Consider the following 25,829-nt stretch of genomic DNA (forward strand, 5'->3'; position numbering starts at 1 on the left):
TCCATTATACTTTAAATGTGCAGATGTCATACTTATTTCAGCTTTGACAACCAGATATGGGGATATGCTATCAAAATTAACAAAAACACGAAATGATGCATTCTCAGTATAGAAAAAACATTTTTATAGTATGTAATTTTCAAAAATCAGGTATTGCTTAAATGTTACTGATTTCAGTTCATCTAGAATTCGATGCACATTTTTCCACAGTACATAGGAAGAGGTGGGCTGCGAGTGATTGGCTACTTGGAGAACTAGGACCAAAATTAGGCAACTTAATTGGAAAGATGCCAAATAGCAAAGCTTCTGCGGTGGTGTTCAAATGTACTGTAGGCCAAGTAGTTTTTGTTTTCTTTAAAATGATGCGTGTTGCTGCATCAGGCTACATCTTTTGAAAACATTTATTGACGCAAAGTGGATTTCTGTTCTCATTAAAGTATTGTTCATCAGAGCTTTTAAAGTAAACCATCTTTAGATGTTTTAATGCGTCAGTAGTGGGGACCCTGGATGTGGCTGCGTTATTGTCATGTTAATCAGGCCTTTTGATTTGAACACATGGATTGTTTTAGGTTTGAAGGCCTTAGCAGTCATTCTGATCTCGTTCCCAGTTATCAGTGCTTTAGTTTTCTGTTGCTGTCCAACAGTTTTGAATCTGCGATGCACCGGCATGTCTACGTTTTTTGTTGATTTTAACATTTGAAAAATGTTGGTGTGTGTCCTCGGTATTTGATTTAATGTATATATGCACTTGGGTTTCACTAAATATGTTAACGAAACCAAAACCAGATTTAAAGTGCCTTTGAACGGAGTATGGTAGTAGGTGCCAGTCATACCGGTTTGTGTCAAGAACTGCAACACTGCTGGGTTTTTCACACTCATCAGTTTCCCATGTATATCAAGAATGGTTCACCACCCAAAGGACATCAAGACCACTATTACGTCATGACTATTAAGAGTTTAGAGAAATTAACTGAATTGGAAATGGGCTGGTTAATTAATGCATGTCTTTTGAATTTTGAAAAATCCCCCCGTACTCTGCACCGCCCCACCTACTCAGACAGTCAGGAGCCGCTACTGCGTTGTGGCCGTGGCATACTTTTTACTAAACGGTACGTGCAAAATAGTTTGCGACAATGAGTACATAGTATGCAGTTTAAGTGTGTAGTACGGATATTCGGACACAGATACTCACTTCTAAACTTCCACTCCAAAGTCTTTGAGCACCAATGAGTAAGGGAGTAAACTCTGAACACAACACACGATTTTAGAGATGTCCTTGGTTATGGAAGTGTACACTCGGCCTCCTTGTCCCTTGTCGGCTGCTTCAGTACCAGGTTTCAGGGAGAGAAAGCAGGGTCAAAGAGTGGCACCAGCTGACTCTTTATACCTACACCAACAATCAAGCAATAACAAATAACACCTTTACTGTTAGCACTGCACTCACAAAACAAATACAAGATCTGATAACACACAGTCTCTGTACATTTCCTCACCTTTCTCCTGAAGGTATAGCATCCTGTCCAGCAGCACCAGAGTCTACACCACCGGTAGAATTTGAATTTGGTAGTTAGAGTCTGTTATGAGCGCATAAGTATACAGAGGGAGATTATTTCCATGTGATGTCATTTGAGGTGATAAATGCTGGCAAACCCTTTTGGGTGCCCAGCAAGGGACAATGGTGAGAGAGAGAGAGTGAATGTATGGAACATACTGTAGTAGGCCTATACATATCTGACCTGCTGCTGTCATATCCCATGGCTAATGTACTGTCATATCCCATGGCTAATGTACTGTCATATCCCATGGCTAATGTACTGTCATATCCCATGGCTAATGTATTGTCATATCCCATGGCTAATGTACTGTCATATCCCATGGCTAATGTACTGTCATGTACTGCCAGAAATTGTGTACACATCATTGCGACATGGAGCTGTGCATAAATGGCACGACAATGGGCCTCAGGATCTCGTCACGATATCTCTGTGCATTCAAATTGCCATTGATAAACTGCAATTGTGTTTGTTGTCCAAAGTTTATGCCGGCTCATACCATAACCCAACCACCACCATGGGGCACTGTTCACAACAAACCGCTCGCCCACACAACGCCATACACGCCACCTGCTCGGTACAGTTGAAACCGGGATTCTTCCATGAAGAACACACTTCTCCAGCGTGCTCGTGGCCATCGAAGGTGAGCATTTGCACACTGAAGTTGGTTACGACTCCAAACTGCAGTCAGGTCAATACCCTGGTGAGGATGACGAGCACGCGGATGAGCTTCCCTGAGATGGTTTCAGACGATTTGTGCAGAAATTCATGGGCTTATTTTTCGTGGACAGATTTTGGGCGGAGTAAAACCTCTTGCTTCACCTCTTTCTTTCTACTTACAGCTGGTCACTGTCTTGGGTTCTCAGCAGATGTGTATGGAAGACAGCTGGCTCCATGTGAACTACTCCCGACGCTCTGTTTTAACGTTCAGAAACGTTAATAATTATACCTTGCAATATGGTTTTGGAAACATAAAGCCTTCCACTTTCACATCAAAATAATTTCACAAATGCTAAATAAACACTTAATATACAATGTTTTAACCGGTTTTAACACAGTTGCAGGCAGCAGTATTTTTCAGTTACAACACTATTACACACAATTGTTAGGAGACGCTTCGATAGCTAATTAGTTAAATAAAGGTTAAAAAAAACTCATTAATTATAACAGGTCGTCTTCTTCAAATTTCAGTCAGTCGTCTTCTTCAAATTTGTATTGGAGGACCGCAACAAACTTAAAGGTGCATACACCGCCACCTACTGTATTGGAGTGTGAGGACGGTCACAGACTCCCTATTAATCTATTTCTCTTATCTAGCCCTGTGTTTCCACCTACTGTTCTGGAATGTGAATTCATTACACTTTGACACAAAAAGGGAAGGGGACAGGGAAAAGGGACCAACTAACCTTACATCCGTTAAAAACCTCACAACTTTTTCCACTACTTGGCTCCATCTGAATCCTACACCAGGCTGACATCCTGGGAGGACGAGACACTATCATTCAACACACATTGTAACTCAACTGCAGTAAAATCTCATACACCCAAGTACCTGTCTGCAGCTGCCACCACAACATCTATTTGTGTGATTTACGTTCCATTCCTGAGGTACAGTTGATAACCATGGCTATGCCTCACTCTCTATTGGCCACAGCCTGCTCACAGGGATCATCTTAGGATCTTTAGCCCTGTACCCATCTTCCTCTTCTACTCTCTTCACTGTCTCGGCATACAAAACTTTCTGTACTACTCTGATCCAAGCAACTTCAGCCTGCCTTTCTCTCACTGGAAACTTCTGATCCTCAGCACCATGGGTACCCCCACAGTTAACACACAACTGTTTTCACCGATACTGCATATTCCTTTGTCTCATGCCCCCCTGCACACTTCTCACGGTCGCCTGTCTTCCGTAGGCCTAAATAAGCGCTATAACATGGAAATATGGCAGCCCTACATGGACCTCTAATCCTAAAAAGGTGTGTAGTCATTTAGCCTTTTGTTTTTTCATAAATACCATCTCACCGATGTGAAAGTTATTCCAAATATTTCCAAAACAGTATCTCTTCGTGCGAGGTATAGGCCTATTTGCGTTTAGACAGAGCATTTGGGAATTGTCACGGCATTTCTCTCAGAAGGCTAAAGGGTACGTCCAATGGCTCATGCAATGCAATAGAATACATGTTACATGCGGTATATTCATTCATTACGCCAATTTTGTTGCAAAACGTTTTGCAACAGAAACCATTTAGCCTACGCCAAACGGTAAACGTTTTGCAAGAGTTTCTATTGGACAAATTCAGGTAGGTCCCGTCACCGTTTCCTCTGAGTGCATCAGTGTGGTTCTTAAACCATAAACGGTTTCCGTAGCAACTAAACTCGGAATGGAAGTCGGTCTTTTTAGTTGCTTTAAACCAATAGGTCCCATCATTTCAAGACGTCGTTGTTAAATACAGCCTATACGACTGTATACCGATACTGTCTTGTTTATGCGATAGGCTAATACATTCTGTATAATACTTATAATTAGTAGTTGCACAGCGAAATGTAACCTTACATGGTTAAATTAATTAGGCATACCTGTGTCATTTGCATCCGTGACGTTGTAGGTTTCACCGGTGGGGGGCGCCTGATTTGAATTTAGTCTCAAGTGAGATGCATAAAACAGGTAAGATGAGAGTCGACGCCACTTCTGCTTCGTTTGTCATCAGCTTTGAGGTGAGTAGCGGACCTGTTTGTGGTAATATATATATATATATAACCTGTATGCCTAGTTCTTGTTGAGCATATGTTCATGTTTGGCCATGCAGCCTATTTTTATTTGTTATACCTTTATTTAACTAGGCAAGTCAGGTAAAGAACAAATTCTTATTTTCAATGACTGCCTAGGAACAGTCAGGTGAGTGAAATCAAATGTCCTTTTTTGGGGGACTGTAGCATTGGGTTTCTATTTTATAGTGGTTCTCTTTTGGTAATTGCACAATTTGCCATCTGTTTTATAATTGGCTTAAACTAGGCCTACAAAAAGTTTCAGCAAATGTGCTTTGGGCCTATACTGACTGGAATAACAACTATACAGTGTACAAAATATTAGGTAGACCTTCCCCTTTTGTCCTAAGAATAGCCTCAATTCGTTGAGGGCGACGTACTCTACAAGGTAAAAAGCGTTCCGCAGGGATGCTGGCCCATGTTGATGCCGACACTTCCCACAGTTCTGTAAAGTTGGCTGGATGTCCTTTTGGGTGGTGAACCATTCTTAATAAAAACGGGGAAACTATTGCGCAGCGTTGCATTTCTTGACATACTCCAACTGGTGCGCCTGGCACCTGTTAATTTGAACAGAAGTCTTCTGTCGTGCCCTTTCACCCTCAATAGCACACATTCTCAAGACTTAAAATCCTTATTTTAACTTGTCTCTACCCCTTCAACTACACTGAAGTGGATTTAACAAGTGACATCAATAAGGGATAATGGCGTTCACCTGGTCAGTGTCATTGAAAGAGCAGGTGTTCCTTATGTTTTGTTCACTCGGTGTACTTTCAGTCCAATTGCCTCAACAGCCCGTGGTGTTTTAACGAGGGTGTTTTCACAGAGCTGATCACATTTGTAAGGTACAGAACCACACAATCTAAACTTATCAAATAATGCTTGATTCAGGGGTGTTGTGTGCTTTAGATGCATCAAACATTAGGCCTACCCCTTCAGAGCTTGAATTACTAGGATAGCTGCACACATCACGTAAGAATGGGCTACATTTGTGTGTCTGGGGATGACAATTTTATAGCTTGTGAAACCATCTATAACCTTACTGAGACAACCAATCCTTTTTGAATGTTTATCATGGACCCCCTGAGAACAGCAAGGTATGACTGTTTCCTCTGTAGGCTCACCAGGACAACCAATAGCAATGTCTCATTCTCCTTTGGATCAATATTTTTCAATCCTAGTTGCTGCTGGAGTTGATGTCTTATTTAAAGATCTTAATTCATGGGTTGCTAGTTATCGGATGCCTGTCTAGATCATAATTGAGAATTGACTTGTTTTCAAAGACTACATTTGAAAGGGGGATAGAATTTAACCCACATGATCATTTTGAACTGGATTAAATGCTAAAAACTGGCCCCAGTGGCTGTTGCATACAGTTTACAATATTCTACACTGACAAATGTTTCATGTAAAAATAAACAGGAACCAGTAAGGAGTTCACTTCATGCAAATTGACTTTTACTGTAAAATCTAATTGTCCATACAGTTTATACACTGTCATGGATTGACCTGTCCCTCACATTTCTTTTAGGTATTCACAGCAGTGTAAAATGGGTTCCAAACTCGAGAGTGCAATGGAGGGGCTAATTCAAGTGTTCCACTCATATTCCTCAAAAGAAGGGGACAAGTACAAGCTGAGCAAAGTTGAGCTGAAGAATCTATTGCAGGGTGAACTGAGTGAATTCCTGGCGGTGAGTTTGATTCCCAATGCTGTCCAGGGGAGGGATATGTGGTTTCAATATGACAGTCTGTTCAATTATATTTTAAGTAGACATAAACAAAATGTAAAACTGCCCCAAAGCAAGTCATGCATGCAAGAATTGGAGAAGTCTTGATTTATTGAACAGTTGTGGGACCATCACCTTCACAACATATTGTATTAGAATCATTTAAATAATACAATGGCCTTGCCTAGAAATGACACATCACCTAGACATTTCATAGATCTGAAATGATTTGATGGTAAAACAATGGCATGAGATGGATTTTTCCATCTGATTGGCTTTGTGCAATTTCCTGCGCATTGCTTATTCCAGTTCTTATCTACAACTGTTCTAAGAGTCATGTGGCTGCTTCTGGTCTTGGCCTACCTTTCAATGCATTAACTGTTTCTACTCCTCTCTCAGGCATGCAAGGACCCTATGGTTGTAGATAAGATCATGAGTGATCTGGATGAAGACAAAGATGGCGAAGTGGACTTTAAGGAGTTTGTCGTCTTGGTTGTTGTGCTGACAGTGGCCTGTAACGAGTTCTTTGTAGAGGGCCTGAATGAATGAGTTGGGGGGGACGGTCTGTGACCAAATTTCTACTCATTATTCCTTGTTAATAAAACAAACGTATGCTGTCATTTGATTGAAATGACTCTCTCCTTGACAAAAAGGCAAATGTTTGAATATTCTTGTCACATAATGGTCATTTCTAACAAAGGCTCTTTTCACTGTTGTAAAATGATTGCTTCTGGAGAGAATCCTGCAATGGACTGTGCAGTTTCAGTGTACTATTGCACTAGTAGTTAACATTCTGCTCAGATCAATGAAGGTGATCATTGCTCTTTCTAAATGTTACTCAGCTCATTTGACTTGAATGCGTGTTACTGGTACATGTCTTTTACATGAACTCTGGGCAGTATGAATCAATTGTCTCGGAGTAGGAGTGCTGATTTAGGATCAGTTTTGCTTTTTGATCTGTGAATAAGATTACATGGACGGTAGGGACTTGATCATAAAAAAGCACTTATACTGAGATTCTTCATATGGCCCCTGGTCTGCCACCTATGCTTAAACATGGCAAACCGCACCCAACATTTTAGGGAAGGCTTTGTACTGAAATGCACAACACTTTTAGCCAAACATGGTTCTAAACTAACTTCCAAAGTGACTTCCCCTCAGGTGTGCACTGCAAAGCTCCAGAGAGGAAGGGGGAAAAAAACAATTTCCCACACAGACTGGCTGCATCCTAAGTTTCCCCAATCTTAATGAAATGCAAAGCTTGATTTAAATCCATGTAAAAGATTGCTTTAGAGCCTGTTTGCGGCAACAGAACACTGCAGTCTCTGACAACTTAATACTGGAGTCTGGATGCTTCAGCCATTTGCGTTGAACACTTCCTGTAACTTAAAATATGAGCGTGCACTGAGCAACATGTCAGGGTTTCATGTATGACTGCTGCTGTGAGAAATTTGCCACCTTAAACTATTTCAAGCAGCCTTCAAAACTAGTAAGACTACTAGAAACAGGCTTTGGAAAATTAACTAAGGATTCATCAGGTGAAATCTAAATACTAGTCTTCATTCATTTACACAATTAGCCAGAAAAGGGGTACATTCTCTCAAGCTATTTTGTCCAGACAATATGGAAAAGCAATTGCATTACATGTATGGTTGCGTGCCCTTCTTTCCACACTCTGAAATATTAGTCATTAGGCTCTGGCCATGTCTGAATACCCATACATTTAAAATCCATTATACTTTAAATGTGCAGATGTCATACTTATTTCAGCTTTGACAACCAGATATGGGGATATGCTATCAAAATTAACAAAAACACGAAATGATGCATTCTCAGTATAGAAAAAACATTTTTATAGTATGTAATTTTCAAAAATCAGGTATTGCTTAAATGTTACTGATTTCAGTTCATCTAGAATTCGATGCACATTTTTCCACAGTACATAGGAAGAGGTGGGCTGCGAGTGATTGGCTACTTGGAGAACTAGGACCAAAATTAGGCAACTTAATTGGAAAGATGCCAAATAGCAAAGCTTCTGCGGTGGTGTTCAAATGTACTGTAGGCCAAGTAGTTTTTGTTTTCTTTAAAATGATGCGTGTTGCTGCATCAGGCTACATCTTTTGAAAACATTTATTGACGCAAAGTGGATTTCTGTTCTCATTAAAGTATTGTTCATCAGAGCTTTTAAAGTAAACCATCTTTAGATGTTTTAATGCGTCAGTAGTGGGGACCCTGGATGTGGCTGCGTTATTGTCATGTTAATCAGGCCTTTTGATTTGAACACATGGATTGTTTTAGGTTTGAAGGCCTTAGCAGTCATTCTGATCTCGTTCCCAGTTATCAGTGCTTTAGTTTTCTGTTGCTGTCCAACAGTTTTGAATCTGCGATGCACCGGCATGTCTACGTTTTTTGTTGATTTTAACATTTGAAAAATGTTGGTGTGTGTCCTCGGTATTTGATTTAATGTATATATGCACTTGGGTTTCACTAAATATGTTAACGAAACCAAAACCAGATTTAAAGTGCCTTTGAACGGAGTATGGTAGTAGGTGCCAGTCATACCGGTTTGTGTCAAGAACTGCAACACTGCTGGGTTTTTCACACTCATCAGTTTCCCATGTATATCAAGAATGGTTCACCACCCAAAGGACATCAAGACCACTATTACGTCATGACTATTAAGAGTTTAGAGAAATTAACTGAATTGGAAATGGGCTGGTTAATTAATGCATGTCTTTTGAATTTTGAAAAATCCCCCCGTACTCTGCACCGCCCCACCTACTCAGACAGTCAGGAGCCGCTACTGCGTTGTGGCCGTGGCATACTTTTTACTAAACGGTACGTGCAAAATAGTTTGCGACAATGAGTACATAGTATGCAGTTTAAGTGTGTAGTACGGATATTCGGACACAGATACTCACTTCTAAACTTCCACTCCAAAGTCTTTGAGCACCAATGAGTAAGGGAGTAAACTCTGAACACAACACACGATTTTAGAGATGTCCTTGGTTATGGAAGTGTACACTCGGCCTCCTTGTCCCTTGTCGGCTGCTTCAGTACCAGGTTTCAGGGAGAGAAAGCAGGGTCAAAGAGTGGCACCAGCTGACTCTTTATACCTACACCAACAATCAAGCAATAACAAATAACACCTTTACTGTTAGCACTGCACTCACAAAACAAATACAAGATCTGATAACACACAGTCTCTGTACATTTCCTCACCTTTCTCCTGAAGGTATAGCATCCTGTCCAGCAGCACCAGAGTCTACACCACCGGTAGAATTTGAATTTGGTAGTTAGAGTCTGTTATGAGCGCATAAGTATACAGAGGGAGATTATTTCCATGTGATGTCATTTGAGGTGATAAATGCTGGCAAACCCTTTTGGGTGCCCAGCAAGGGACAATGGTGAGAGAGAGAGAGTGAATGTATGGAACATACTGTAGTAGGCCTATACATATCTGACCTGCTGCTGTCATATCCCATGGCTAATGTACTGTCATATCCCATGGCTAATGTACTGTCATATCCCATGGCTAATGTACTGTCATATCCCATGGCTAATGTATTGTCATATCCCATGGCTAATGTACTGTCATATCCCATGGCTAATGTACTGTCATGTACTGCCAGAAATTGTGTACACATCATTGCGACATGGAGCTGTGCATAAATGGCACGACAATGGGCCTCAGGATCTCGTCACGATATCTCTGTGCATTCAAATTGCCATTGATAAACTGCAATTGTGTTTGTTGTCCAAAGTTTATGCCGGCTCATACCATAACCCAACCACCACCATGGGGCACTGTTCACAACAAACCGCTCGCCCACACAACGCCATACACGCCACCTGCTCGGTACAGTTGAAACCGGGATTCTTCCATGAAGAACACACTTCTCCAGCGTGCTCGTGGCCATCGAAGGTGAGCATTTGCACACTGAAGTTGGTTACGACTCCAAACTGCAGTCAGGTCAATACCCTGGTGAGGATGACGAGCACGCGGATGAGCTTCCCTGAGATGGTTTCAGACGATTTGTGCAGAAATTCATGGGCTTATTTTTCGTGGACAGATTTTGGGCGGAGTAAAACCTCTTGCTTCACCTCTTTCTTTCTACTTACAGCTGGTCACTGTCTTGGGTTCTCAGCAGATGTGTATGGAAGACAGCTGGCTCCATGTGAACTACTCCCGACGCTCTGTTTTAACGTTCAGAAACGTTAATAATTATACCTTGCAATATGGTTTTGGAAACATAAAGCCTTCCACTTTCACATCAAAATAATTTCACAAATGCTAAATAAACACTTAATATACAATGTTTTAACCGGTTTTAACACAGTTGCAGGCAGCAGTATTTTTCAGTTACAACACTATTACACACAATTGTTAGGAGACGCTTCGATAGCTAATTAGTTAAATAAAGGTTAAAAAAACTCATTAATTATAACAGGTCGTCTTCTTCAAATTTCAGTCAGTCGTCTTCTTCAAATTTGTATTGGAGGACCGCAACAAACTTAAAGGTGCATACACCGCCACCTACTGTATTGGAGTGTGAGGACGGTCACAGACTCCCTATTAATCTATTTCTCTTATCTAGCCCTGTGTTTCCACCTACTGTTCTGGAATGTGAATTCATTACACTTTGACACAAAAAGGGAAGGGGACAGGGAAAAGGGACCAACTAACCTTACATCCGTTAAAAACCTCACAACTTTTTCCACTACTTGGCTCCATCTGAATCCTACACCAGGCTGACATCCTGGGAGGACGAGACACTATCATTCAACACACATTGTAACTCAACTGCAGTAAAATCTCATACACCCAAGTACCTGTCTGCAGCTGCCACCACAACATCTATTTGTGTGATTTACGTTCCATTCCTGAGGTACAGTTGATAACCATGGCTATGCCTCACTCTCTATTGGCCACAGCCTGCTCACAGGGATCATCTTAGGATCTTTAGCCCTGTACCCATCTTCCTCTTCTACTCTCTTCACTGTCTCGGCATACAAAACTTTCTGTACTACTCTGATCCAAGCAACTTCAGCCTGCCTTTCTCTCACTGGAAACTTCTGATCCTCAGCACCATGGGTACCCCCACAGTTAACACACAACTGTTTTCACCGATACTGCATATTCCTTTGTCTCATGCCCCCCTGCACACTTCTCACGGTCGCCTGTCTTCCGTAGGCCTAAATAAGCGCTATAACATGGAAATATGGCAGCCCTACATGGACCTCTAATCCTAAAAAGGTGTGTAGTCATTTAGCCTTTTGTTTTTTCATAAATACCATCTCACCGATGTGAAAGTTATTCCAAATATTTCCAAAACAGTATCTCTTCGTGCGAGGTATAGGCCTATTTGCGTTTAGACAGAGCATTTGGGAATTGTCACGGCATTTCTCTCAGAAGGCTAAAGGGTACGTCCAATGGCTCATGCAATGCAATAGAATACATGTTACATGCGGTATATTCATTCATTACGCCAATTTTGTTGCAAAACGTTTTGCAACAGAAACCATTTAGCCTACGCCAAACGGTAAACGTTTTGCAAGAGTTTCTATTGGACAAATTCAGGTAGGTCCCGTCACCGTTTCCTCTGAGTGCATCAGTGTGGTTCTTAAACCATAAACGGTTTCCGTAGCAACTAAACTCGGAATGGAAGTCGGTCTTTTTAGTTGCTTTAAACCAATAGGTCCCATCATTTCAAGACGTCGTTGTTAAATACAGCCTATACGACTGTATACCGATACTGTCTTGTTTATGCGATAGGCTAATACATTCTGTATAATACTTATAATTAGTAGTTGCACAGCGAAATGTAACCTTACATGGTTAAATTAATTAGGCATACCTGTGTCATTTGCATCCGTGACGTTGTAGGTTTCACCGGTGGGGGGCGCCTGATTTGAATTTAGTCTCAGGTGAGATGCATAAAACAGGTAAGATGAGAGTCGACGCCACTTCTGCTTCGTTTGTCATCAGCTTTGAGGTGAGTAGCGGACCTGTTTGTGGTAATATATATATATATATATAACCTGTATGCCTAGTTCTTGTTGAGCATATGTTCATGTTTGGCCATGCAGCCTATTTTTATTTGTTATACCTTTATTTAACTAGGCAAGTCAGGTAAAGAACAAATTCTTATTTTCAATGACTGCCTAGGAACAGTCAGGTGAGTGAAATCAAATGTCCTTTTTTGGGGGACTGTAGCATTGGGTTTCTATTTTATAGTGGTTCTCTTTTGGTAATTGCACAATTTGCCATCTGTTTTATAATTGGCTTAAACTAGGCCTACAAAAAGTTTCAGCAAATGTGCTTTGGGCCTATACTGACTGGAATAACAACTATACAGTGTACAAAATATTAGGTAGACCTTCCCCTTTTGTCCTAAGAATAGCCTCAATTCGTTGAGGGCGACGTACTCTACAAGGTAAAAAGCGTTCCGCAGGGATGCTGGCCCATGTTGATGCCGACACTTCCCACAGTTCTGTAAAGTTGGCTGGATGTCCTTTTGGGTGGTGAACCATTCTTAATAAAAACGGGGAAACTATTGCGCAGCGTTGCATTTCTTGACATACTCCAACTGGTGCGCCTGGCACCTGTTAATTTGAACAGAAGTCTTCTGTCGTGCCCTTTCACCCTCAATAGCACACATTCTCAAGACTTAAAATCCTTATTTTAACTTGTCTCTACCCCTTCAACTACACTGAAGTGGATTTAACAAGTGACATCAATAAGGGATAATGGCGTTCACCTGGTCAGTGTCATTGAAAGAGCAGGTGTTCCTTATGTTTTGTTCACTCGGTGTACTTTCAGTCCAATTGCCTCAACAGCCCGTGGTGTTTTAACGAGGGTGTTTTCACAGAGCTGATCACATTTGTAAGGTACAGAACCACACAATCTAAACTTATCAAATAATGCTTGATTCAGGGGTGTTGTGTGCTTTAGATGCATCAAACATTAGGCCTACCCCCTTCAGAGCTTGAATTACTAGGATAGCTGCACACATCACGTAAGAATGGGCTACATTTGTGTGTCTGGGGATGACAATTTTATAGCTTGTGAAACCATCTATAACCTTACTGAGACAACCAATCCTTTTTGAATGTTTATCATGGACCCCCTGAGAACAGCAAGGTATGACTGTTTCCTCTGTAGGCTCACCAGGACAACCAATAGCAATGTCTCATTCTCCTTTGGATCAATATTTTTCAATCCTAGTTGCTGCTGGAGTTGATGTCTTATTTAAAGATCTTAATTCATGGGTTGCTAGTTATCGGATGCCTGTCTAGATCATAATTGAGAATTGACTTGTTTTCAAAGACTACATTTGAAAGGGGGATAGAATTTAACCCACATGATCATTTTGAACTGGATTAAATGCTAAAAACTGGCCCCAGTGGCTGTTGCATACAGTTTACAATATTCTACACTGACAAATGTTTCATGTAAAAATAAACAGGAACCAGTAAGGAGTTCACTTCATGCAAATTGACTTTTACTGTAAAATCTAATTGTCCATACAGTTTATACACTGTCATGGATTGACCTGTCCCTCACATTTCTTTTAGGTATTCACAGCAGTGTAAAATGGGTTCCAAACTCGAGAGTGCAATGGAGGGGCTAATTCAAGTGTTCCACTCATATTCCTCAAAAGAAGGGGACAAGTACAAGCTGAGCAAAGTTGAGCTGAAGAATCTATTGCAGGGTGAACTGAGTGAATTCCTGGCGGTGAGTTTGATTCCTAATGCTGTCCAGGCGAGGGATATGTGGGTTCAATTACATTTTAAGTAGACATAAACAAAATGTAAAACTGCCCCAAAGCAAGTCATGCATGCAAGAATTGGAGAAGTCTTGATTTATTGAACAGTTGTGGGACCATCACCTTCACAACATATTGTATTAGAATCATTTAAATAATACAATGGCCTTGCCTAGAAATGACACATCACCTAGACATTTCATAGATCTGAAATGATTTGATGGTAAAACAATGGCATGAGATGGATTTTTCCATCTGATTGGCTTTGTGCAATTTCCTGCGCATTGCTTATTCCAGTTCTTATCTACAACTGTTCTAAGAGTCATGTGGCTGCTTCTGGTCTTGGCCTACCTTTCAATGCATTAACTGTTTCTACTCCTCTCTCAGGCATGCAAGGACCCTATGGTTGTAGATAAGATCATGAGTGATCTGGATGAAGACAAAGATGGCGAAGTGGACTTTAAGGAGTTTGTCGTCTTGGTTGTTGTGCTGACAGTGGCCTGTAACGAGTTCTTTGTAGAGGGCCTGAATGAATGAGTTGGGGGGGGGACGGTCTGTGACCAAATTTCTACTCATTATTCCTTGTTAATAAAACAAACGTATGCTGTCATTTGATTGAAATGACTCTCTCCTTGACAAAAAGGCAAATGTTTGAATATTCTTGTCACATAATGGTCATTTCTAACAAAGGCTCTTTTCACTGTTGTAAAATGATTGCTTCTGGAGAGAATCCTGCAATGGACTGTGCAGTTTCAGTGTACTATTGCACTAGTAGTTAACATTCTGCTCAGATCAATGAAGGTGATCATTGCTCTTTCTAAATGTTACTCAGCTCATTTGACTTGAATGCGTGTTACTGGTACATGTCTTTTACATGAACTCTGGGCAGTATGAATCAATTGTCTCGGAGTAGGAGTGCTGATTTAGGATCAGTTTTGCTTTTTTGATCTGTGAATAAGATTACATGGACGGTAGGGACTTGATCATAAAAAGCACTTATACTGAGATTCTTCATATGGCCCCTGGTCTGCCACCTATGCTTAAACATGGCAAACCGCACCCAACATTTTAGGGAAGGCTTTGTACTGAAATGCACAACACTTTTAGCCAAACATGGTTCTAAACTAACTTCCAAAGTGACTTCCCCTCAGGTGTGCACTGCAAAGCTCCAGAGAGGAAGGGGGGAAAAAAACAATTTCCCACACAGACTGGCTGCATCCTAAGTTTCCCCAATCTTAATGAAATGCAAAGCTTGATTTAAATCCATGTAAAATATTGCTTTAGAGCCTGTTTGCGGCAACAGAACACTGCAGTCTCTGACAACTTAATACTGGAGTCTGGATGCTTCAGCCATTTGCGTTGAACACTTCCTGTAACTTAAAATATGAGCGTGCACTGAGCAACATGTCAGGGTTTCATGTATGACTGCTGCTGTGAGAAATTTGCCACCTTAAACTATTTCAAGCAGCCTTCAAAACTAGTAAGACTACTAGAAACAGGCTTTGGAAAATTAACTAAGGATTCATCAGGTGAAATCTAAATACTAGTCTTCACACAATTTGCCAGATAAGGGGTACATTCTCTCAAAAGCTATTTCGTCCAGACAATATGGAAAAGCAATTGCATTACATGTATGGTTGCGTGCCCTCCTTCTTTCCACAATCTGAAATATTAGGCTCTGGCCATTTACGAATACCCATACTTATGTTCTAAATAGTAGGCCATTTTGAAAATCCAGTATACTTTAAATGCGCAGATGTCATACTTATTTCAGCTTTGACAACCAGATATGGTGATGTGCTATCAAAATTAACCAATACACAAAACAATGCAATTGTGCATGATTCATTCTCAGTATAGAAAAAACATTTTTATAGTATGTCATTTTCAAAAATCAGGTATGGCTTAAATGTTACTGATTTCAGGTCATCTAGAATTCGATGCACATTTTTCCACAGTGCATTGGAAGAGGTGGGCTTGCGAGTGATTGGCTACTTGGAGAACTAGGACCAAAATTAGGCAACTTAATTGGAAAGATGCCAAATAGCAAAGCTTCTGCGGTGGTGTTCAAATGTACTGTAGGCCAAGTGTCACAATATTGAGTGAAGAGGTGTGGAGTCAGGCGCAGAGAGCAAAGATGTGGGAAAAACAACACGCTTTAATGTCCCGAAACACAACATGTACAAAGTGAAAACACAAATGAACAGAAATATAACCGGACAGCGTGTAACCCAAAAATACAACAAAATACACTCAACCAACAAAACAGACGAACAAGCCCGCACGAAACAGAAGCGGGCTAAACAGACTATATATACCCTATCCTAACAACCAAACTAGAAACAGGTGCTACCAATTAGACAAAACTAAACGAACACAGAACAACGGATCGGCGATAGCTAGTAGACCGGCGACGACGACCGCCGAGCGCCACCCGAACAAGAAGGGGAGTCACCTTCGGTAATATTCGTGACACCAAGTAGTTTTTGTTCTCTTTAAAATGATGCGTGTTGCTGCATCAGGCTACATCTTTTGAAAACATTTATTTACCCAAAGTGGATTTCTGTTCTCATTAAAGTATTGTTCATCAGAGCTTTTAAAGTAAACCATCTTTAGATGTTTTAATGCGTCAGTAGTGGGGACCCTGGATGTGGCTGCGTTATTGTCATGTTAATCAGGCCTTTTGATTTGAACACATGGATTGTTTTAGGTTTGAAGGCCTTAGCAGTCATTCTGATCTCGTTCCCAGTTATCAGTGCTTTAGTTTTCTGTTGCTGTCCAACAGTTTTGAATCTGCGATGCACCGGCATGTCTACGTTTTTTGTTGATTTTAACATTTGAAAAATGTTGGTGTGTGTCCTCGGTATTTGATTTAATGTATATATGCACTTGGGTTTCACTAAATATGTTAACGAAACCAAAACCAGATTTAAAGTGCCTTTGAACGGAGTATGGTAGTAGGTGCCAGTCATACCGGTTTGTGTCAAGAACTGCAACACTGCTGGGTTTTTCACACTCATCAGTTTCCCATGTATATCAAGAATGGTTCACCACCCAAAGGACATCAAGACCACTATAACGTCATGACTATTAAGAGTTTAGAGAAATTAACTGAATTGGAAATGGGCTGGTTAATTAATGCATGTCTTTTGAATTTTGAAAAATCCCCCCGTACTCTGCACCGCCCCACCTACTCAGACAGTCAGGAGCCGCTACTGCGTTGTGGCCGTGGCATACTTTTTACTAAACGGTACGTGCAAAATAGTTTGCGACAATGAGTACATAGTATGCAGTTTAAGTGTGTAGTACGGATATTCGGACACAGATACTCACTTCTAAACTTCCACTCCAAAGTCTTTGAGCACCAATGAGTAAGGGAGTAAACTCTGAACACAACACACGATTTTAGACATGTCCTTGGTTATGGAAGTGTACACTCGGCCTCTTTGTCCCTTGTCGGCTGCTTCAGTACCAGGTTTCAGGGAGAGAAAGCAGGGTCAAAGAGTGGCACCAGCTGACTCTTTATACCTACACCAACAATCAAGCAATAACAAATAACACCTTTACTGTTAGCACTGCACTCACAAAACAAATACAAGATCTGATAACACACAGTCTCTGTACATTTCCTCACCTTTCTCCTGAAGGTATAGCATCCTGTCCAGCAGCACCAGAGTCTACACCACCGGTGCCAGTAGCAGAGTCAGGCTGAAGTATACCACCACACGACTCTCCTGCCTCAGCATGGCCCCCACTCTGCAGGTGTCCAGGGGCAGGCCCAGACGGGCATACCTGTGGGTACATGGTGAGAGGGGGTCAGGGTTGTTTGACCTAAATGCTATGTAGAGAGAACGCAGATATTGAATTCCTAAATGTGATCATCAAAATGATTATCATTATACACAAGGATAATACCAAATAGTAAAGGTTTTTCTGAGACAAATGCAAGGATGAATTTCTTAGGTTTTCATCCTAACATACAGTGAAAGCTGCTGCCTAATGATACAGACTGAAGAGGTATGGATACAAACTTGTGTAAACACTCACCCTGTAAAGGGTAGTAGATGTGCTTTCTTTATTGCCTGGACTCCCGGCCCGCGCAGTCCCGGCTTCACCTCCCTGATAACTGTCTTCAGCGTTGCCCGATAACAGTGCATCCTTAGCAACCCACTCTCCTCCCGCAGCCTGTGCACGTAGTCCTCGATGGCATGACACACCCCCTCCCGCGCTTTATAGGACAGCTGGTGTCCTGGCAACCCCTGCACCGAGGAGCTCATAGGGTAGCCAAACTCTGAGTGATATGTCTCATTGGTGGGCAAAGGGGAAAGGGGACGGGCTATGAGGCCAGGGGGGTTTGGGTTGTAGCCCGTGGTGATCTTCATGTAACAGCACGCCACTGAGGTGATGCCATGAACGTGAGGGGAGCTGGCAAAGTGGAGAAGTAGGGTGGCGCTGAGGTCCCCGCAGGCATGGAGGCATGTTAGGATGAAATCTGGACATCCCTGCCCCTCTTCCACAGGGCAGACAACAACTTCAGTGGATGAACACTCTTGGCAGAGTAGGTGGACATATGGGCCTTGTCCGGCTTTAGTCTTGCAGAGACGTTTTGGAAACGAGAGTGAGCTAGACCGGGGTTCATGTTTTACACTAGGAAAAGAGTTTGTACATGCATTGTCATTATTCTTGAGCGGGGATGCAGCCTGGCCATTGTCTCAACAACCCAGGAATTCTGATTCTGCAGTCAACACAGTCTGGTCTCCAAGCCCATGTTGCTGATCAGCTTCTGACATGGACCCCCCGCTGTCTCTTCTTACTGAGTCCAGCCAGAGTGGTCTGATCCTCACAGACACAGTTACCATTTCCTACCTGCTTGATGCTTTGTGGTTGACCCAGCCAGCCACATGGTAGGGTGAGGGGCCAGATCTAGAGAGGGGAGGTCCATTCTGAAAGAGTATGAGCAGTATAAATATTTAATGCTTCATCATATTGCATATTAGCAATATTTACCAAATTGCTTCACTCTTTCTTCCAAAAAACTCCTAGTCAACTGGGCCTTTCTTGCACTTTACTACTGAGCGTTCTGGTGCATTACCTTCCTCTGCCGCTCCTTCTCCAGCGTCCACAGAAGCTGTCCATCATATTTGGATGCCATGGATCTAGAGTGGGATCAGCCTCAATTCCAGTCCCAGACAGACCGAGCCCAAACGACAAGAAACAAGTCAAATGGCCCCAGGGAGACCAGTAGGGATATACAACATCGTGACAAATCATATACCGTGACAAATCTCATTGTTAGGCAGATTACAAAAAGTAATATTGTGTGACTCCTAGGTCTGATAACAAGACTGAATATTAGGTTACCTGTCCAGAGCCCACATCCACCACACTATTGCAGTCTGTCAGGTCACAAAGCTGCTTCACCAACTGTGGAGAGAGATGAACAGATCAGTATCCACAACTGAAATGCTTATTTGAATCAGCAGTATATATAAAAAAGTATTATGCACATCCATATATGTAAAGTAGTATGCACATCCATATATGTAAAGTAGTATGCACATCCATATATGTAAAGTAGTATGCACATCCATATATGTAAAGTAGTATGCACATCCATATATGTAAAGTAGTATGCACATCCATATATGTAAAGTAGTATGCACATCCATATATGTAAAGTAGTATGCACATCCATATATGTAAAGTAGTATGCACACCTTTACCTTGCCCAGACTCCAGATCTCATGCTGCTTTTTGGGTTCCACATGTTTCCCAGCAGTGAGCTCTGACTCTTGTTCTCCAAGAACTCCTCTGGCTTCAGCATGCCCACTTCATGTCCCTGCTTGCCCTGGGGTGTCATGGGGAGCGTCAGGGCATGCGCAGTGGCCCGGAAAGCCAATAGTGAAAGAGGCAATAGTAGCTGAAATTAAAAATAAATAAAAAAGTAAATTGTATAAGTTATTTAACTGTTTTATGATATAGAATCCAATTCAAATTGAACGAATACACTGGTATGACTGAATACCTTTTTTATATTTATTTTATTTCACCTTTATTTAACCAGGTAGGCTAGTTGAGAACAAGTTCTCATTTACAACTGCGACCTGGCCAAGATAAAGCAAAGCAGTTCAACACATACAACAACACAGAGTTAGTTACACATGGAGTAAACAAACATACAGTCAATAATACAGTAGAAAAACAAGTCTATATACAATGTGTGCAAATGAGGTGAGATAAGGGAGGTAAGGCAATAAATAGGCCATGGTGGCAGAGTAAATACAATATAGCAATTAAACACTGGAATGGTAGATGTTCAGTAGATGGAAAAACAATTCAATTCACATTCAATCTGTTAGCTATTTGTGGGGGTGACAGGTCACAGAGGAACTATTGCCATCTGGTAGGTGTAACAGTATAACTTTAGACCGTCCCCTCGCCCATACCCGGGCGCGAACCAGGGACCCTCTGCACACATCAACAACAGTCACCCACGAAGCATCGTTACCCATCGCTCCACAAAAGCCGCGGACCTTGCAGATCAAGGGGAACCACTACTTCAAGGTCTCAGAGCAAGTGACCTCACCGATTGAAACAGTATTTAGCGCGCACCTCTAACTAGGCTAGCCGTTTCACATCCGTTACATAGGCAATGTAGCCCATAGATCCTCACTGAATAATTCCCATGGCAGTAGAAAACATGATCAATAACACATTAATTGATGAGTAGCTAGAGAAATCTATCCAGGGGCCATTTTGAGCCAGGGATCAAGCTTCATGGGAAACTTTGAGCCAGGGATCAAGCGTGTAGGGTGAAGTTGCCTCTAGACGCTGACCTTTGGTCAGTTTTACATTTATCCTAATAATGGCTTAGGTCAGGATTGAGGGAGGGGAAGTTGATCCTAGATCTGTAGGGGAAACTTCAACCTGGAGCGGAGGACTCAAGACCTGATAGCAGTATATCACGTGATCATCTTATAATCAAATAACAGCAGGTCTCGGTAAAAGTAGTAAGCTACTAAAACTCTTATTGTGTCGCTTATGTTATTTTGTAGTAACAAGGAATTCCCCTTGTGTTCTCAGACTGGGAAGAATGGGCACTCGTCCGTGGAGGACGCCAAAGCCACCATGGAACTGTACAAAGTTGTGGAGGTGGAGTGGGAGAGGACCTTAGCCTCCAAATAGCAGCTTAATTAACTTTTTTTAAACATGTAAATAGAATGCGTTGCTTGCTACGTACAATTATGAAGGAATCGGAGATGTGTTTGTATGTCGACAGAAAATATGTAAGATTTCTTGCCAACTCTCTTTGCTGCTCTGCTGAAAGTGTCCGTGAGCACATCATTCGACTGTCGTACATCAACTGACTGGCTACAACAACTGGTTACGAATTGTGAACATTAATTGTGAACATTAAACATTTCAACAATAGGCTATTTCAACAGAGTCCGAGTGAAATAGTTGTATATAACGACGATGAGAAGTGTTTGTGGCTCTTCCTCATAACGTACGTCCATTATGTATATCACAACACGAACTCTGAACACCGGAAGTAGTCGACTGTTTGGCTGTTAAGGAAGTCGGAGCATGGTGCTATGTTTATAGGTCGGTGTATAAATGTAATTTGTTGTATAACGCTGATTTGTGCACCACCATATTATCAGGATACAATTTGAGTGAAGACATACAGTTAAATTAGTCTGTCTGGAGAATATAGTTTCATTCCTAGCTAGCTAATGTTCGAGTCGACGCTTAGCATTATAGCTAGCCAATGACCCAGTTCTAGCTCGCCTAAACCGTATTTTCGACTGTAATATCATCCTGACAGCTAACGTTTACACTACACGGATTACACATACTTTTCGAAAATACCTAACGTTAATTGTGGCTAGCTAGCTAAATTTGATCAATGTGTTTCATACTAAGATATTACCAAACTAGCTAGATTATATAAACGGCTAACTAGCTGGCTTCTTTGTTTGTCATTCATGACTATAATATATTCCTACAATTTCAGACATATCAGCTGCTTTGTTAACAGAAACCAATTTTGTTTTTGTCCAGGTATCACAATACTGCTTCCATTGATGTCATGATAATTGGGTCAGAATGACATTTGATTAAAGCAAATATTTGAACCTAAATTTGCACAGCAGTGAATGCCTTTATGTCCTGTTGAAGGGAGTGGGACGTAAACAGTTTTAGTCCAAGAACAAACCCAGCCCCAGTTGAGGAAGATTCCCCTCCCAAGATGTCTGACATTATGTTAAACCTGGACTGTTCGGGCAGCAGTGGACCCTGTAAGGACTCATCGGGAAGGAACACACACAAGGCATTCATCAACAGGCGGCGACTCTTGGAGAAAAGGGGTTACCTCAACAAAAAGCAGAACCAGCACAATCACAGACAGGGGAATACACATCAGGGCCCACCTCACTGGCACAATGGGGCCAATCGGCCGTCTCAACCCAATGCTGCACACAACAAAAGCATTGCTCACACGCAGAATACTCACAGTAAAAGTTCATATCACATACCCAGGTCAGATCATGCTAGAAGCGTTGCTTCCAAGCCTGCATCATCCACAAGCAGCTCAACATCGTTGACCATAACTGTGGAGAATTCCACCAATCCTGAGCAATCCACTTCGACTATCACCCCGGGGCACCAACCCCCACCCACCAGGACTGTTGCTCGCTATGCCTCTGTCCCAAGTAGGTCGGCCCCCCTTTGTAACCCCCTGAAGTACCTTGCCTTGGACTGTGAGATGGTCGGCACGGGCCCCAAGGGTCGCAACAGTGAGCTGGCACGATGCAGTATTGTCTCCTATGACGGAGACGTGGTGTATGACAGGTACATCAAGCCCACCAACGCAGTCACTGACTACCGGACTCGTTGGAGTGGCATCTCCTGGCATCAATTGGTCAAAGCCATGCCATTTCAACATGCCAGGAAGGAGGTAAGGCTCCCGGAAGAGAACGATCAAAGGAGGAGGAAAAATATGTTTTCCGTTTAACCTTTTTCCACCGTAAAGGACCTATGAGCATATCAAATTGGGTGTTAAATGAAAGCTAAGAGTCTATATTTTGGGGAAATGAAGGCATAGATACATTTTTCAACTATTATCCATCTTGAAAATGTGATATTAGCAAAGGCTTTGATTTCTGGATAAACAGGTGGAAAAGGGGTCTTAGAAAACATATACCAGAAAAGTCTTAAAATGTATCAGAAATACATCAAAACACAGTAATGTTGAAGTAAAGACCCCTGCCAACTAATAGCAAAACTAATTTTGAACTGGACTGTTTTTACAGCATTGAGCGGTCATGAGTCGATGCGCTTGTTTTGAGATCAAAGTGAGAGCTACGTGTAGTGACTTGTGCATATTTGTTCATATCCTTTGCTAGTTAGTGAGTTATTTGTAGTCGGCAATGGAGGATCGATTGCTTCCTACAAGAGTACAAAACGTGAGCATTTTCTTTATAAAGCGAGTCAGGTAAATATCTTTGTAGTGTTGTATTTTGAGACCGGCTTGAATAAGCTAAGTAACCAATAGGCAGAGCGTAGCAATGGTATGGGAATAATTATGTATTTTATTTTGTAAAGTGGTTTCTTGCATCAAACAACACAACATTTGTTGTCGTCTTGTCTAAAGGTCAAGTGGATTAACAGGTTAATGTCAAGCCCTGGATGTTTTTTTTTAATGTAATGTAAACCTACATTGAACCCCACACATTGGCTGCTACTGTTGATTTTTCTACTCACAGTAGCCTACTTGACCACTGTTAAAACTAACCTAAAGCGGGAACAGCATCAGTGTTCACAGTAAACCGCGCCGGAAGTTGCACTGAATTTTCACAACTTTCAAGTTTGCACTCAGCAGACCTGAAATTTGCTCAGTGATAATTTTTTTAGAGGGAACATTGGTTGTATGGTTTGTTAAACTTTCAAATCAATGATTTTTGTTTGCCATACATTTTCAAGTGAAAAAACGGAGTCAAAGCGTAAATCTGTTACAGTGGAATTGCCCCTTAATCTATTCTATTTGGACCTTTACTTTGCTAAACATGACCATGATATCATTTGATCTCTTCTGTATTCCCCCCTCCTATAGATACTGAAGATCCTTGCAGGAAAGGTGGTGATAGGGCATGCTGTCCACAATGACTTCAAGTCCCTGAGTTACAGTCACCCTGCTGTCTTAACGCGGGACACATCCCGCATTCCTCTCCTCAACCAGAAGGCTGGCTTTCCAGAGAAAGATGTTGCCTCACTGAAAAGACTCACCAAGGCCCTGTTCAACCGCAACATCCAGGTGAGAAGAGAATTCTGATTGAAACGGGATTGATTTGAATATAATCTATAGTGATTCAGTCTAGGTTGTTGTTTCTCGTCTCGGCAAAAGTAGTAAGCTACTAAAACTCTTATTGTGTCGCTTATGTTATTTTGTAGTAACAAGGAATTCCCCTTGTGTTCTCAGACTGGGAAGAAGGGGCACTCGTCCGTGGAGGACGCCAAAGCCACCATGGAACTGTACAAAGTTGTGGAGGTGGAGTGGGAGAGGACCTTAGCCTCCAAATAGAAAAAAAGCCAGTGAAAGACAGTATGGACTGAACTGGTGAAAGGGTTGAGTGATGGTATGGACGTATCATGTTTAACATAATTTTAACATTCAGAAATCACTATCAGGTCTTCCACTTCTCACCTCAGCCACTTCTGTCTGTTTTTCTAATTCTGTAAAAAAAAAAAAAAAAAACAGTTGCCTTCAGGGTTGCAGTAGTTTATTTTATGCTGGATGACCTATGGCACAAGATGGCAGTCCTCTGCCACAATGTTGCAGTCTATTTTCTTGGTTTTTATTCATTAATTCCTAATACAGTACTGTGATGTTTTGCTTTGAATTGTCTAGAGTTATTTGTTCAGACATTTCTATTTTATATATTCAATTGTTAACATACAGTATCTCAGTACCTCATGTACATGTTCATTTTGCCGGGTGAAAGTTAAATTAATTTGAATACAACTGCAGTATAATGAACAAATTGGTTTTAAATCATTATTGTAATGGCAAACATGGCAAAAAAAATAAAAAATTACAATTTCAAACTTTTAAGCCTACATTACTTATTGATATAATGAATGGCGCCCAAGAACATGGCTGACGTTTTGCATTTTTTTACTTATTGTGTACATAATGTTGCTGCTACCGTCTCTTATGACCGAAAATAACTTCTGGACATCAGAAAAGCGATTACTCACAGCGGGCTAGAAGAAACTTTTTCCTTTAACGAGTGACGAAGGATATCCTGCTTTCACCGGAACAGGCCCAGATCTACGCCTTTTGTGTGAAGAAAAGATGCCGGAAAAGGGGCCACAGATCAGGCATCCTTCTGAGAATCCGGAGACGAGCGTGTTAACTCCCACTGCCTTCCATTCTTGCTAACTTGCAATCATTGGAAAATAAAATTGATGACCTATGATTAAGACTATCCTACCATAGTGCCCACAAAGCTCACCGCTAAGCTAAGGACTCTGGGACTAAACACATCCCTCTGCAACTGGATCCTGGACTTCCTGATGGGCTGCCCCCAAGTGGTAAGAGTAGGCAACAGCACGTCTGCCACGCTGATCCTTAACACTGGGGCCCCTCAGGGGTGTGTACTTAGTCCCCTCCTGTACTCCCTGTTCACCCACAACTGTGTGTCCAAACACTACCCCAACACCATCCTTAAGTTTGCTGACGACACAACAGTGGTGGGCCCGATCACCGACAGTGATGAGACAGACTATAGGGTGGAGGTCAGAGAACTGGCAGTGTGGTGCCAGGACAACAACCTCTCCCTCAATGTGAGCAAGACTAAGGAGCTGATCGTGGACTACAAGAGAAGGCAGGCCGAACAGGCCCCCATTAACATCGACGGGGCTGTAGTGGAGCAGGTTGAGAGTTTCAAGTTTCTTGGTGTCCACATCACCAACAAACTATCATGGTCCAAACACACCAAGACAGTTGTGAAGAG

The 25,829-nt window shown here is 41.7% G+C and overlaps 4 protein-coding genes across 7 annotated transcripts; 3 read left to right on the forward strand and 1 right to left on the reverse strand.

The window, feature by feature from the left end:
• Positions 1–281: 281 nt before the first annotated feature.
• LOC124005043 (methyltransferase-like protein 25B) lies at positions 282–21,187 on the reverse strand. Of its 2 annotated transcripts, XM_046313906.1 has the most exons (10): positions 21,053–21,187; positions 19,863–19,916; positions 19,536–19,732; positions 18,905–19,236; positions 18,679–18,755; positions 17,860–18,459; positions 17,447–17,604; positions 8,965–9,094; positions 1,494–2,468; positions 282–1,387 (listed from the first exon to the last, which is right to left on the reverse strand). In XM_046313906.1, exons 4-7 carry the CDS (start codon positions 18,962–18,964, stop codon positions 17,490–17,492), a joined length of 852 nt encoding a protein of 283 aa, XP_046169862.1. In that variant the 5' UTR covers positions 18,965–19,236; positions 19,536–19,732; positions 19,863–19,916; positions 21,053–21,187; the 3' UTR covers positions 282–1,387; positions 1,494–2,468; positions 8,965–9,094; positions 17,447–17,489. The 2 variants fall into 2 exon arrangements, with proteins under 2 accessions (XP_046169862.1, XP_046169863.1); XM_046313907.1 differs by lacking the exons at positions 282–1,387; positions 1,494–2,468; positions 8,965–9,094 and adding exons at positions 10,166–10,240; positions 17,146–17,340.
• On the forward strand, positions 4,124–6,600 carry LOC124005046 (protein S100-A1-like). 2 transcript variants are annotated; one of them, XM_046313913.1, is made up of 3 exons: positions 4,124–4,268; positions 5,848–6,007; positions 6,443–6,600. In XM_046313913.1, exons 2-3 carry the CDS (start codon positions 5,867–5,869, stop codon positions 6,590–6,592), a joined length of 291 nt encoding a protein of 96 aa, XP_046169869.1. In that variant the 5' UTR covers positions 4,124–4,268; positions 5,848–5,866; the 3' UTR covers positions 6,593–6,600. The 2 variants fall into 2 exon arrangements, with proteins under 2 accessions (XP_046169869.1, XP_046169868.1); XM_046313912.1 differs by lacking the exon at positions 4,124–4,268 and adding an exon at positions 5,376–5,413.
• Positions 11,898–14,728, forward strand: LOC124005045 (protein S100-A1-like). 2 transcript variants are annotated; one of them, XM_046313911.1, is made up of 3 exons: positions 11,898–12,039; positions 13,622–13,781; positions 14,200–14,724. In XM_046313911.1, exons 2-3 carry the CDS (start codon positions 13,641–13,643, stop codon positions 14,347–14,349), a joined length of 291 nt encoding a protein of 96 aa, XP_046169867.1. In that variant the 5' UTR covers positions 11,898–12,039; positions 13,622–13,640; the 3' UTR covers positions 14,350–14,724. The 2 variants fall into 2 exon arrangements, with proteins under 2 accessions (XP_046169867.1, XP_046169866.1); XM_046313910.1 differs by lacking the exon at positions 11,898–12,039 and adding an exon at positions 13,150–13,187 and having other exon boundaries at positions 14,200–14,728.
• Positions 21,113–24,921, forward strand: LOC124005042 (interferon-stimulated 20 kDa exonuclease-like 2). Its single transcript, XM_046313904.1, has 4 exons — positions 21,113–21,417; positions 21,877–22,771; positions 23,927–24,127; positions 24,293–24,921. Exons 2-4 carry the CDS (start codon positions 22,064–22,066, stop codon positions 24,392–24,394), a joined length of 1,011 nt encoding a protein of 336 aa, XP_046169860.1. The 5' UTR covers positions 21,113–21,417; positions 21,877–22,063; the 3' UTR covers positions 24,395–24,921.
• Positions 24,922–25,829: the final 908 nt, after the last annotated feature.

The sequence above is a fragment of the Oncorhynchus gorbuscha genome, linkage group LG19 (assembly GCF_021184085.1).
Source record: "Oncorhynchus gorbuscha isolate QuinsamMale2020 ecotype Even-year linkage group LG19, OgorEven_v1.0, whole genome shotgun sequence".
Taxonomy (NCBI): Eukaryota; Metazoa; Chordata; class Actinopteri; order Salmoniformes; family Salmonidae; genus Oncorhynchus; species Oncorhynchus gorbuscha.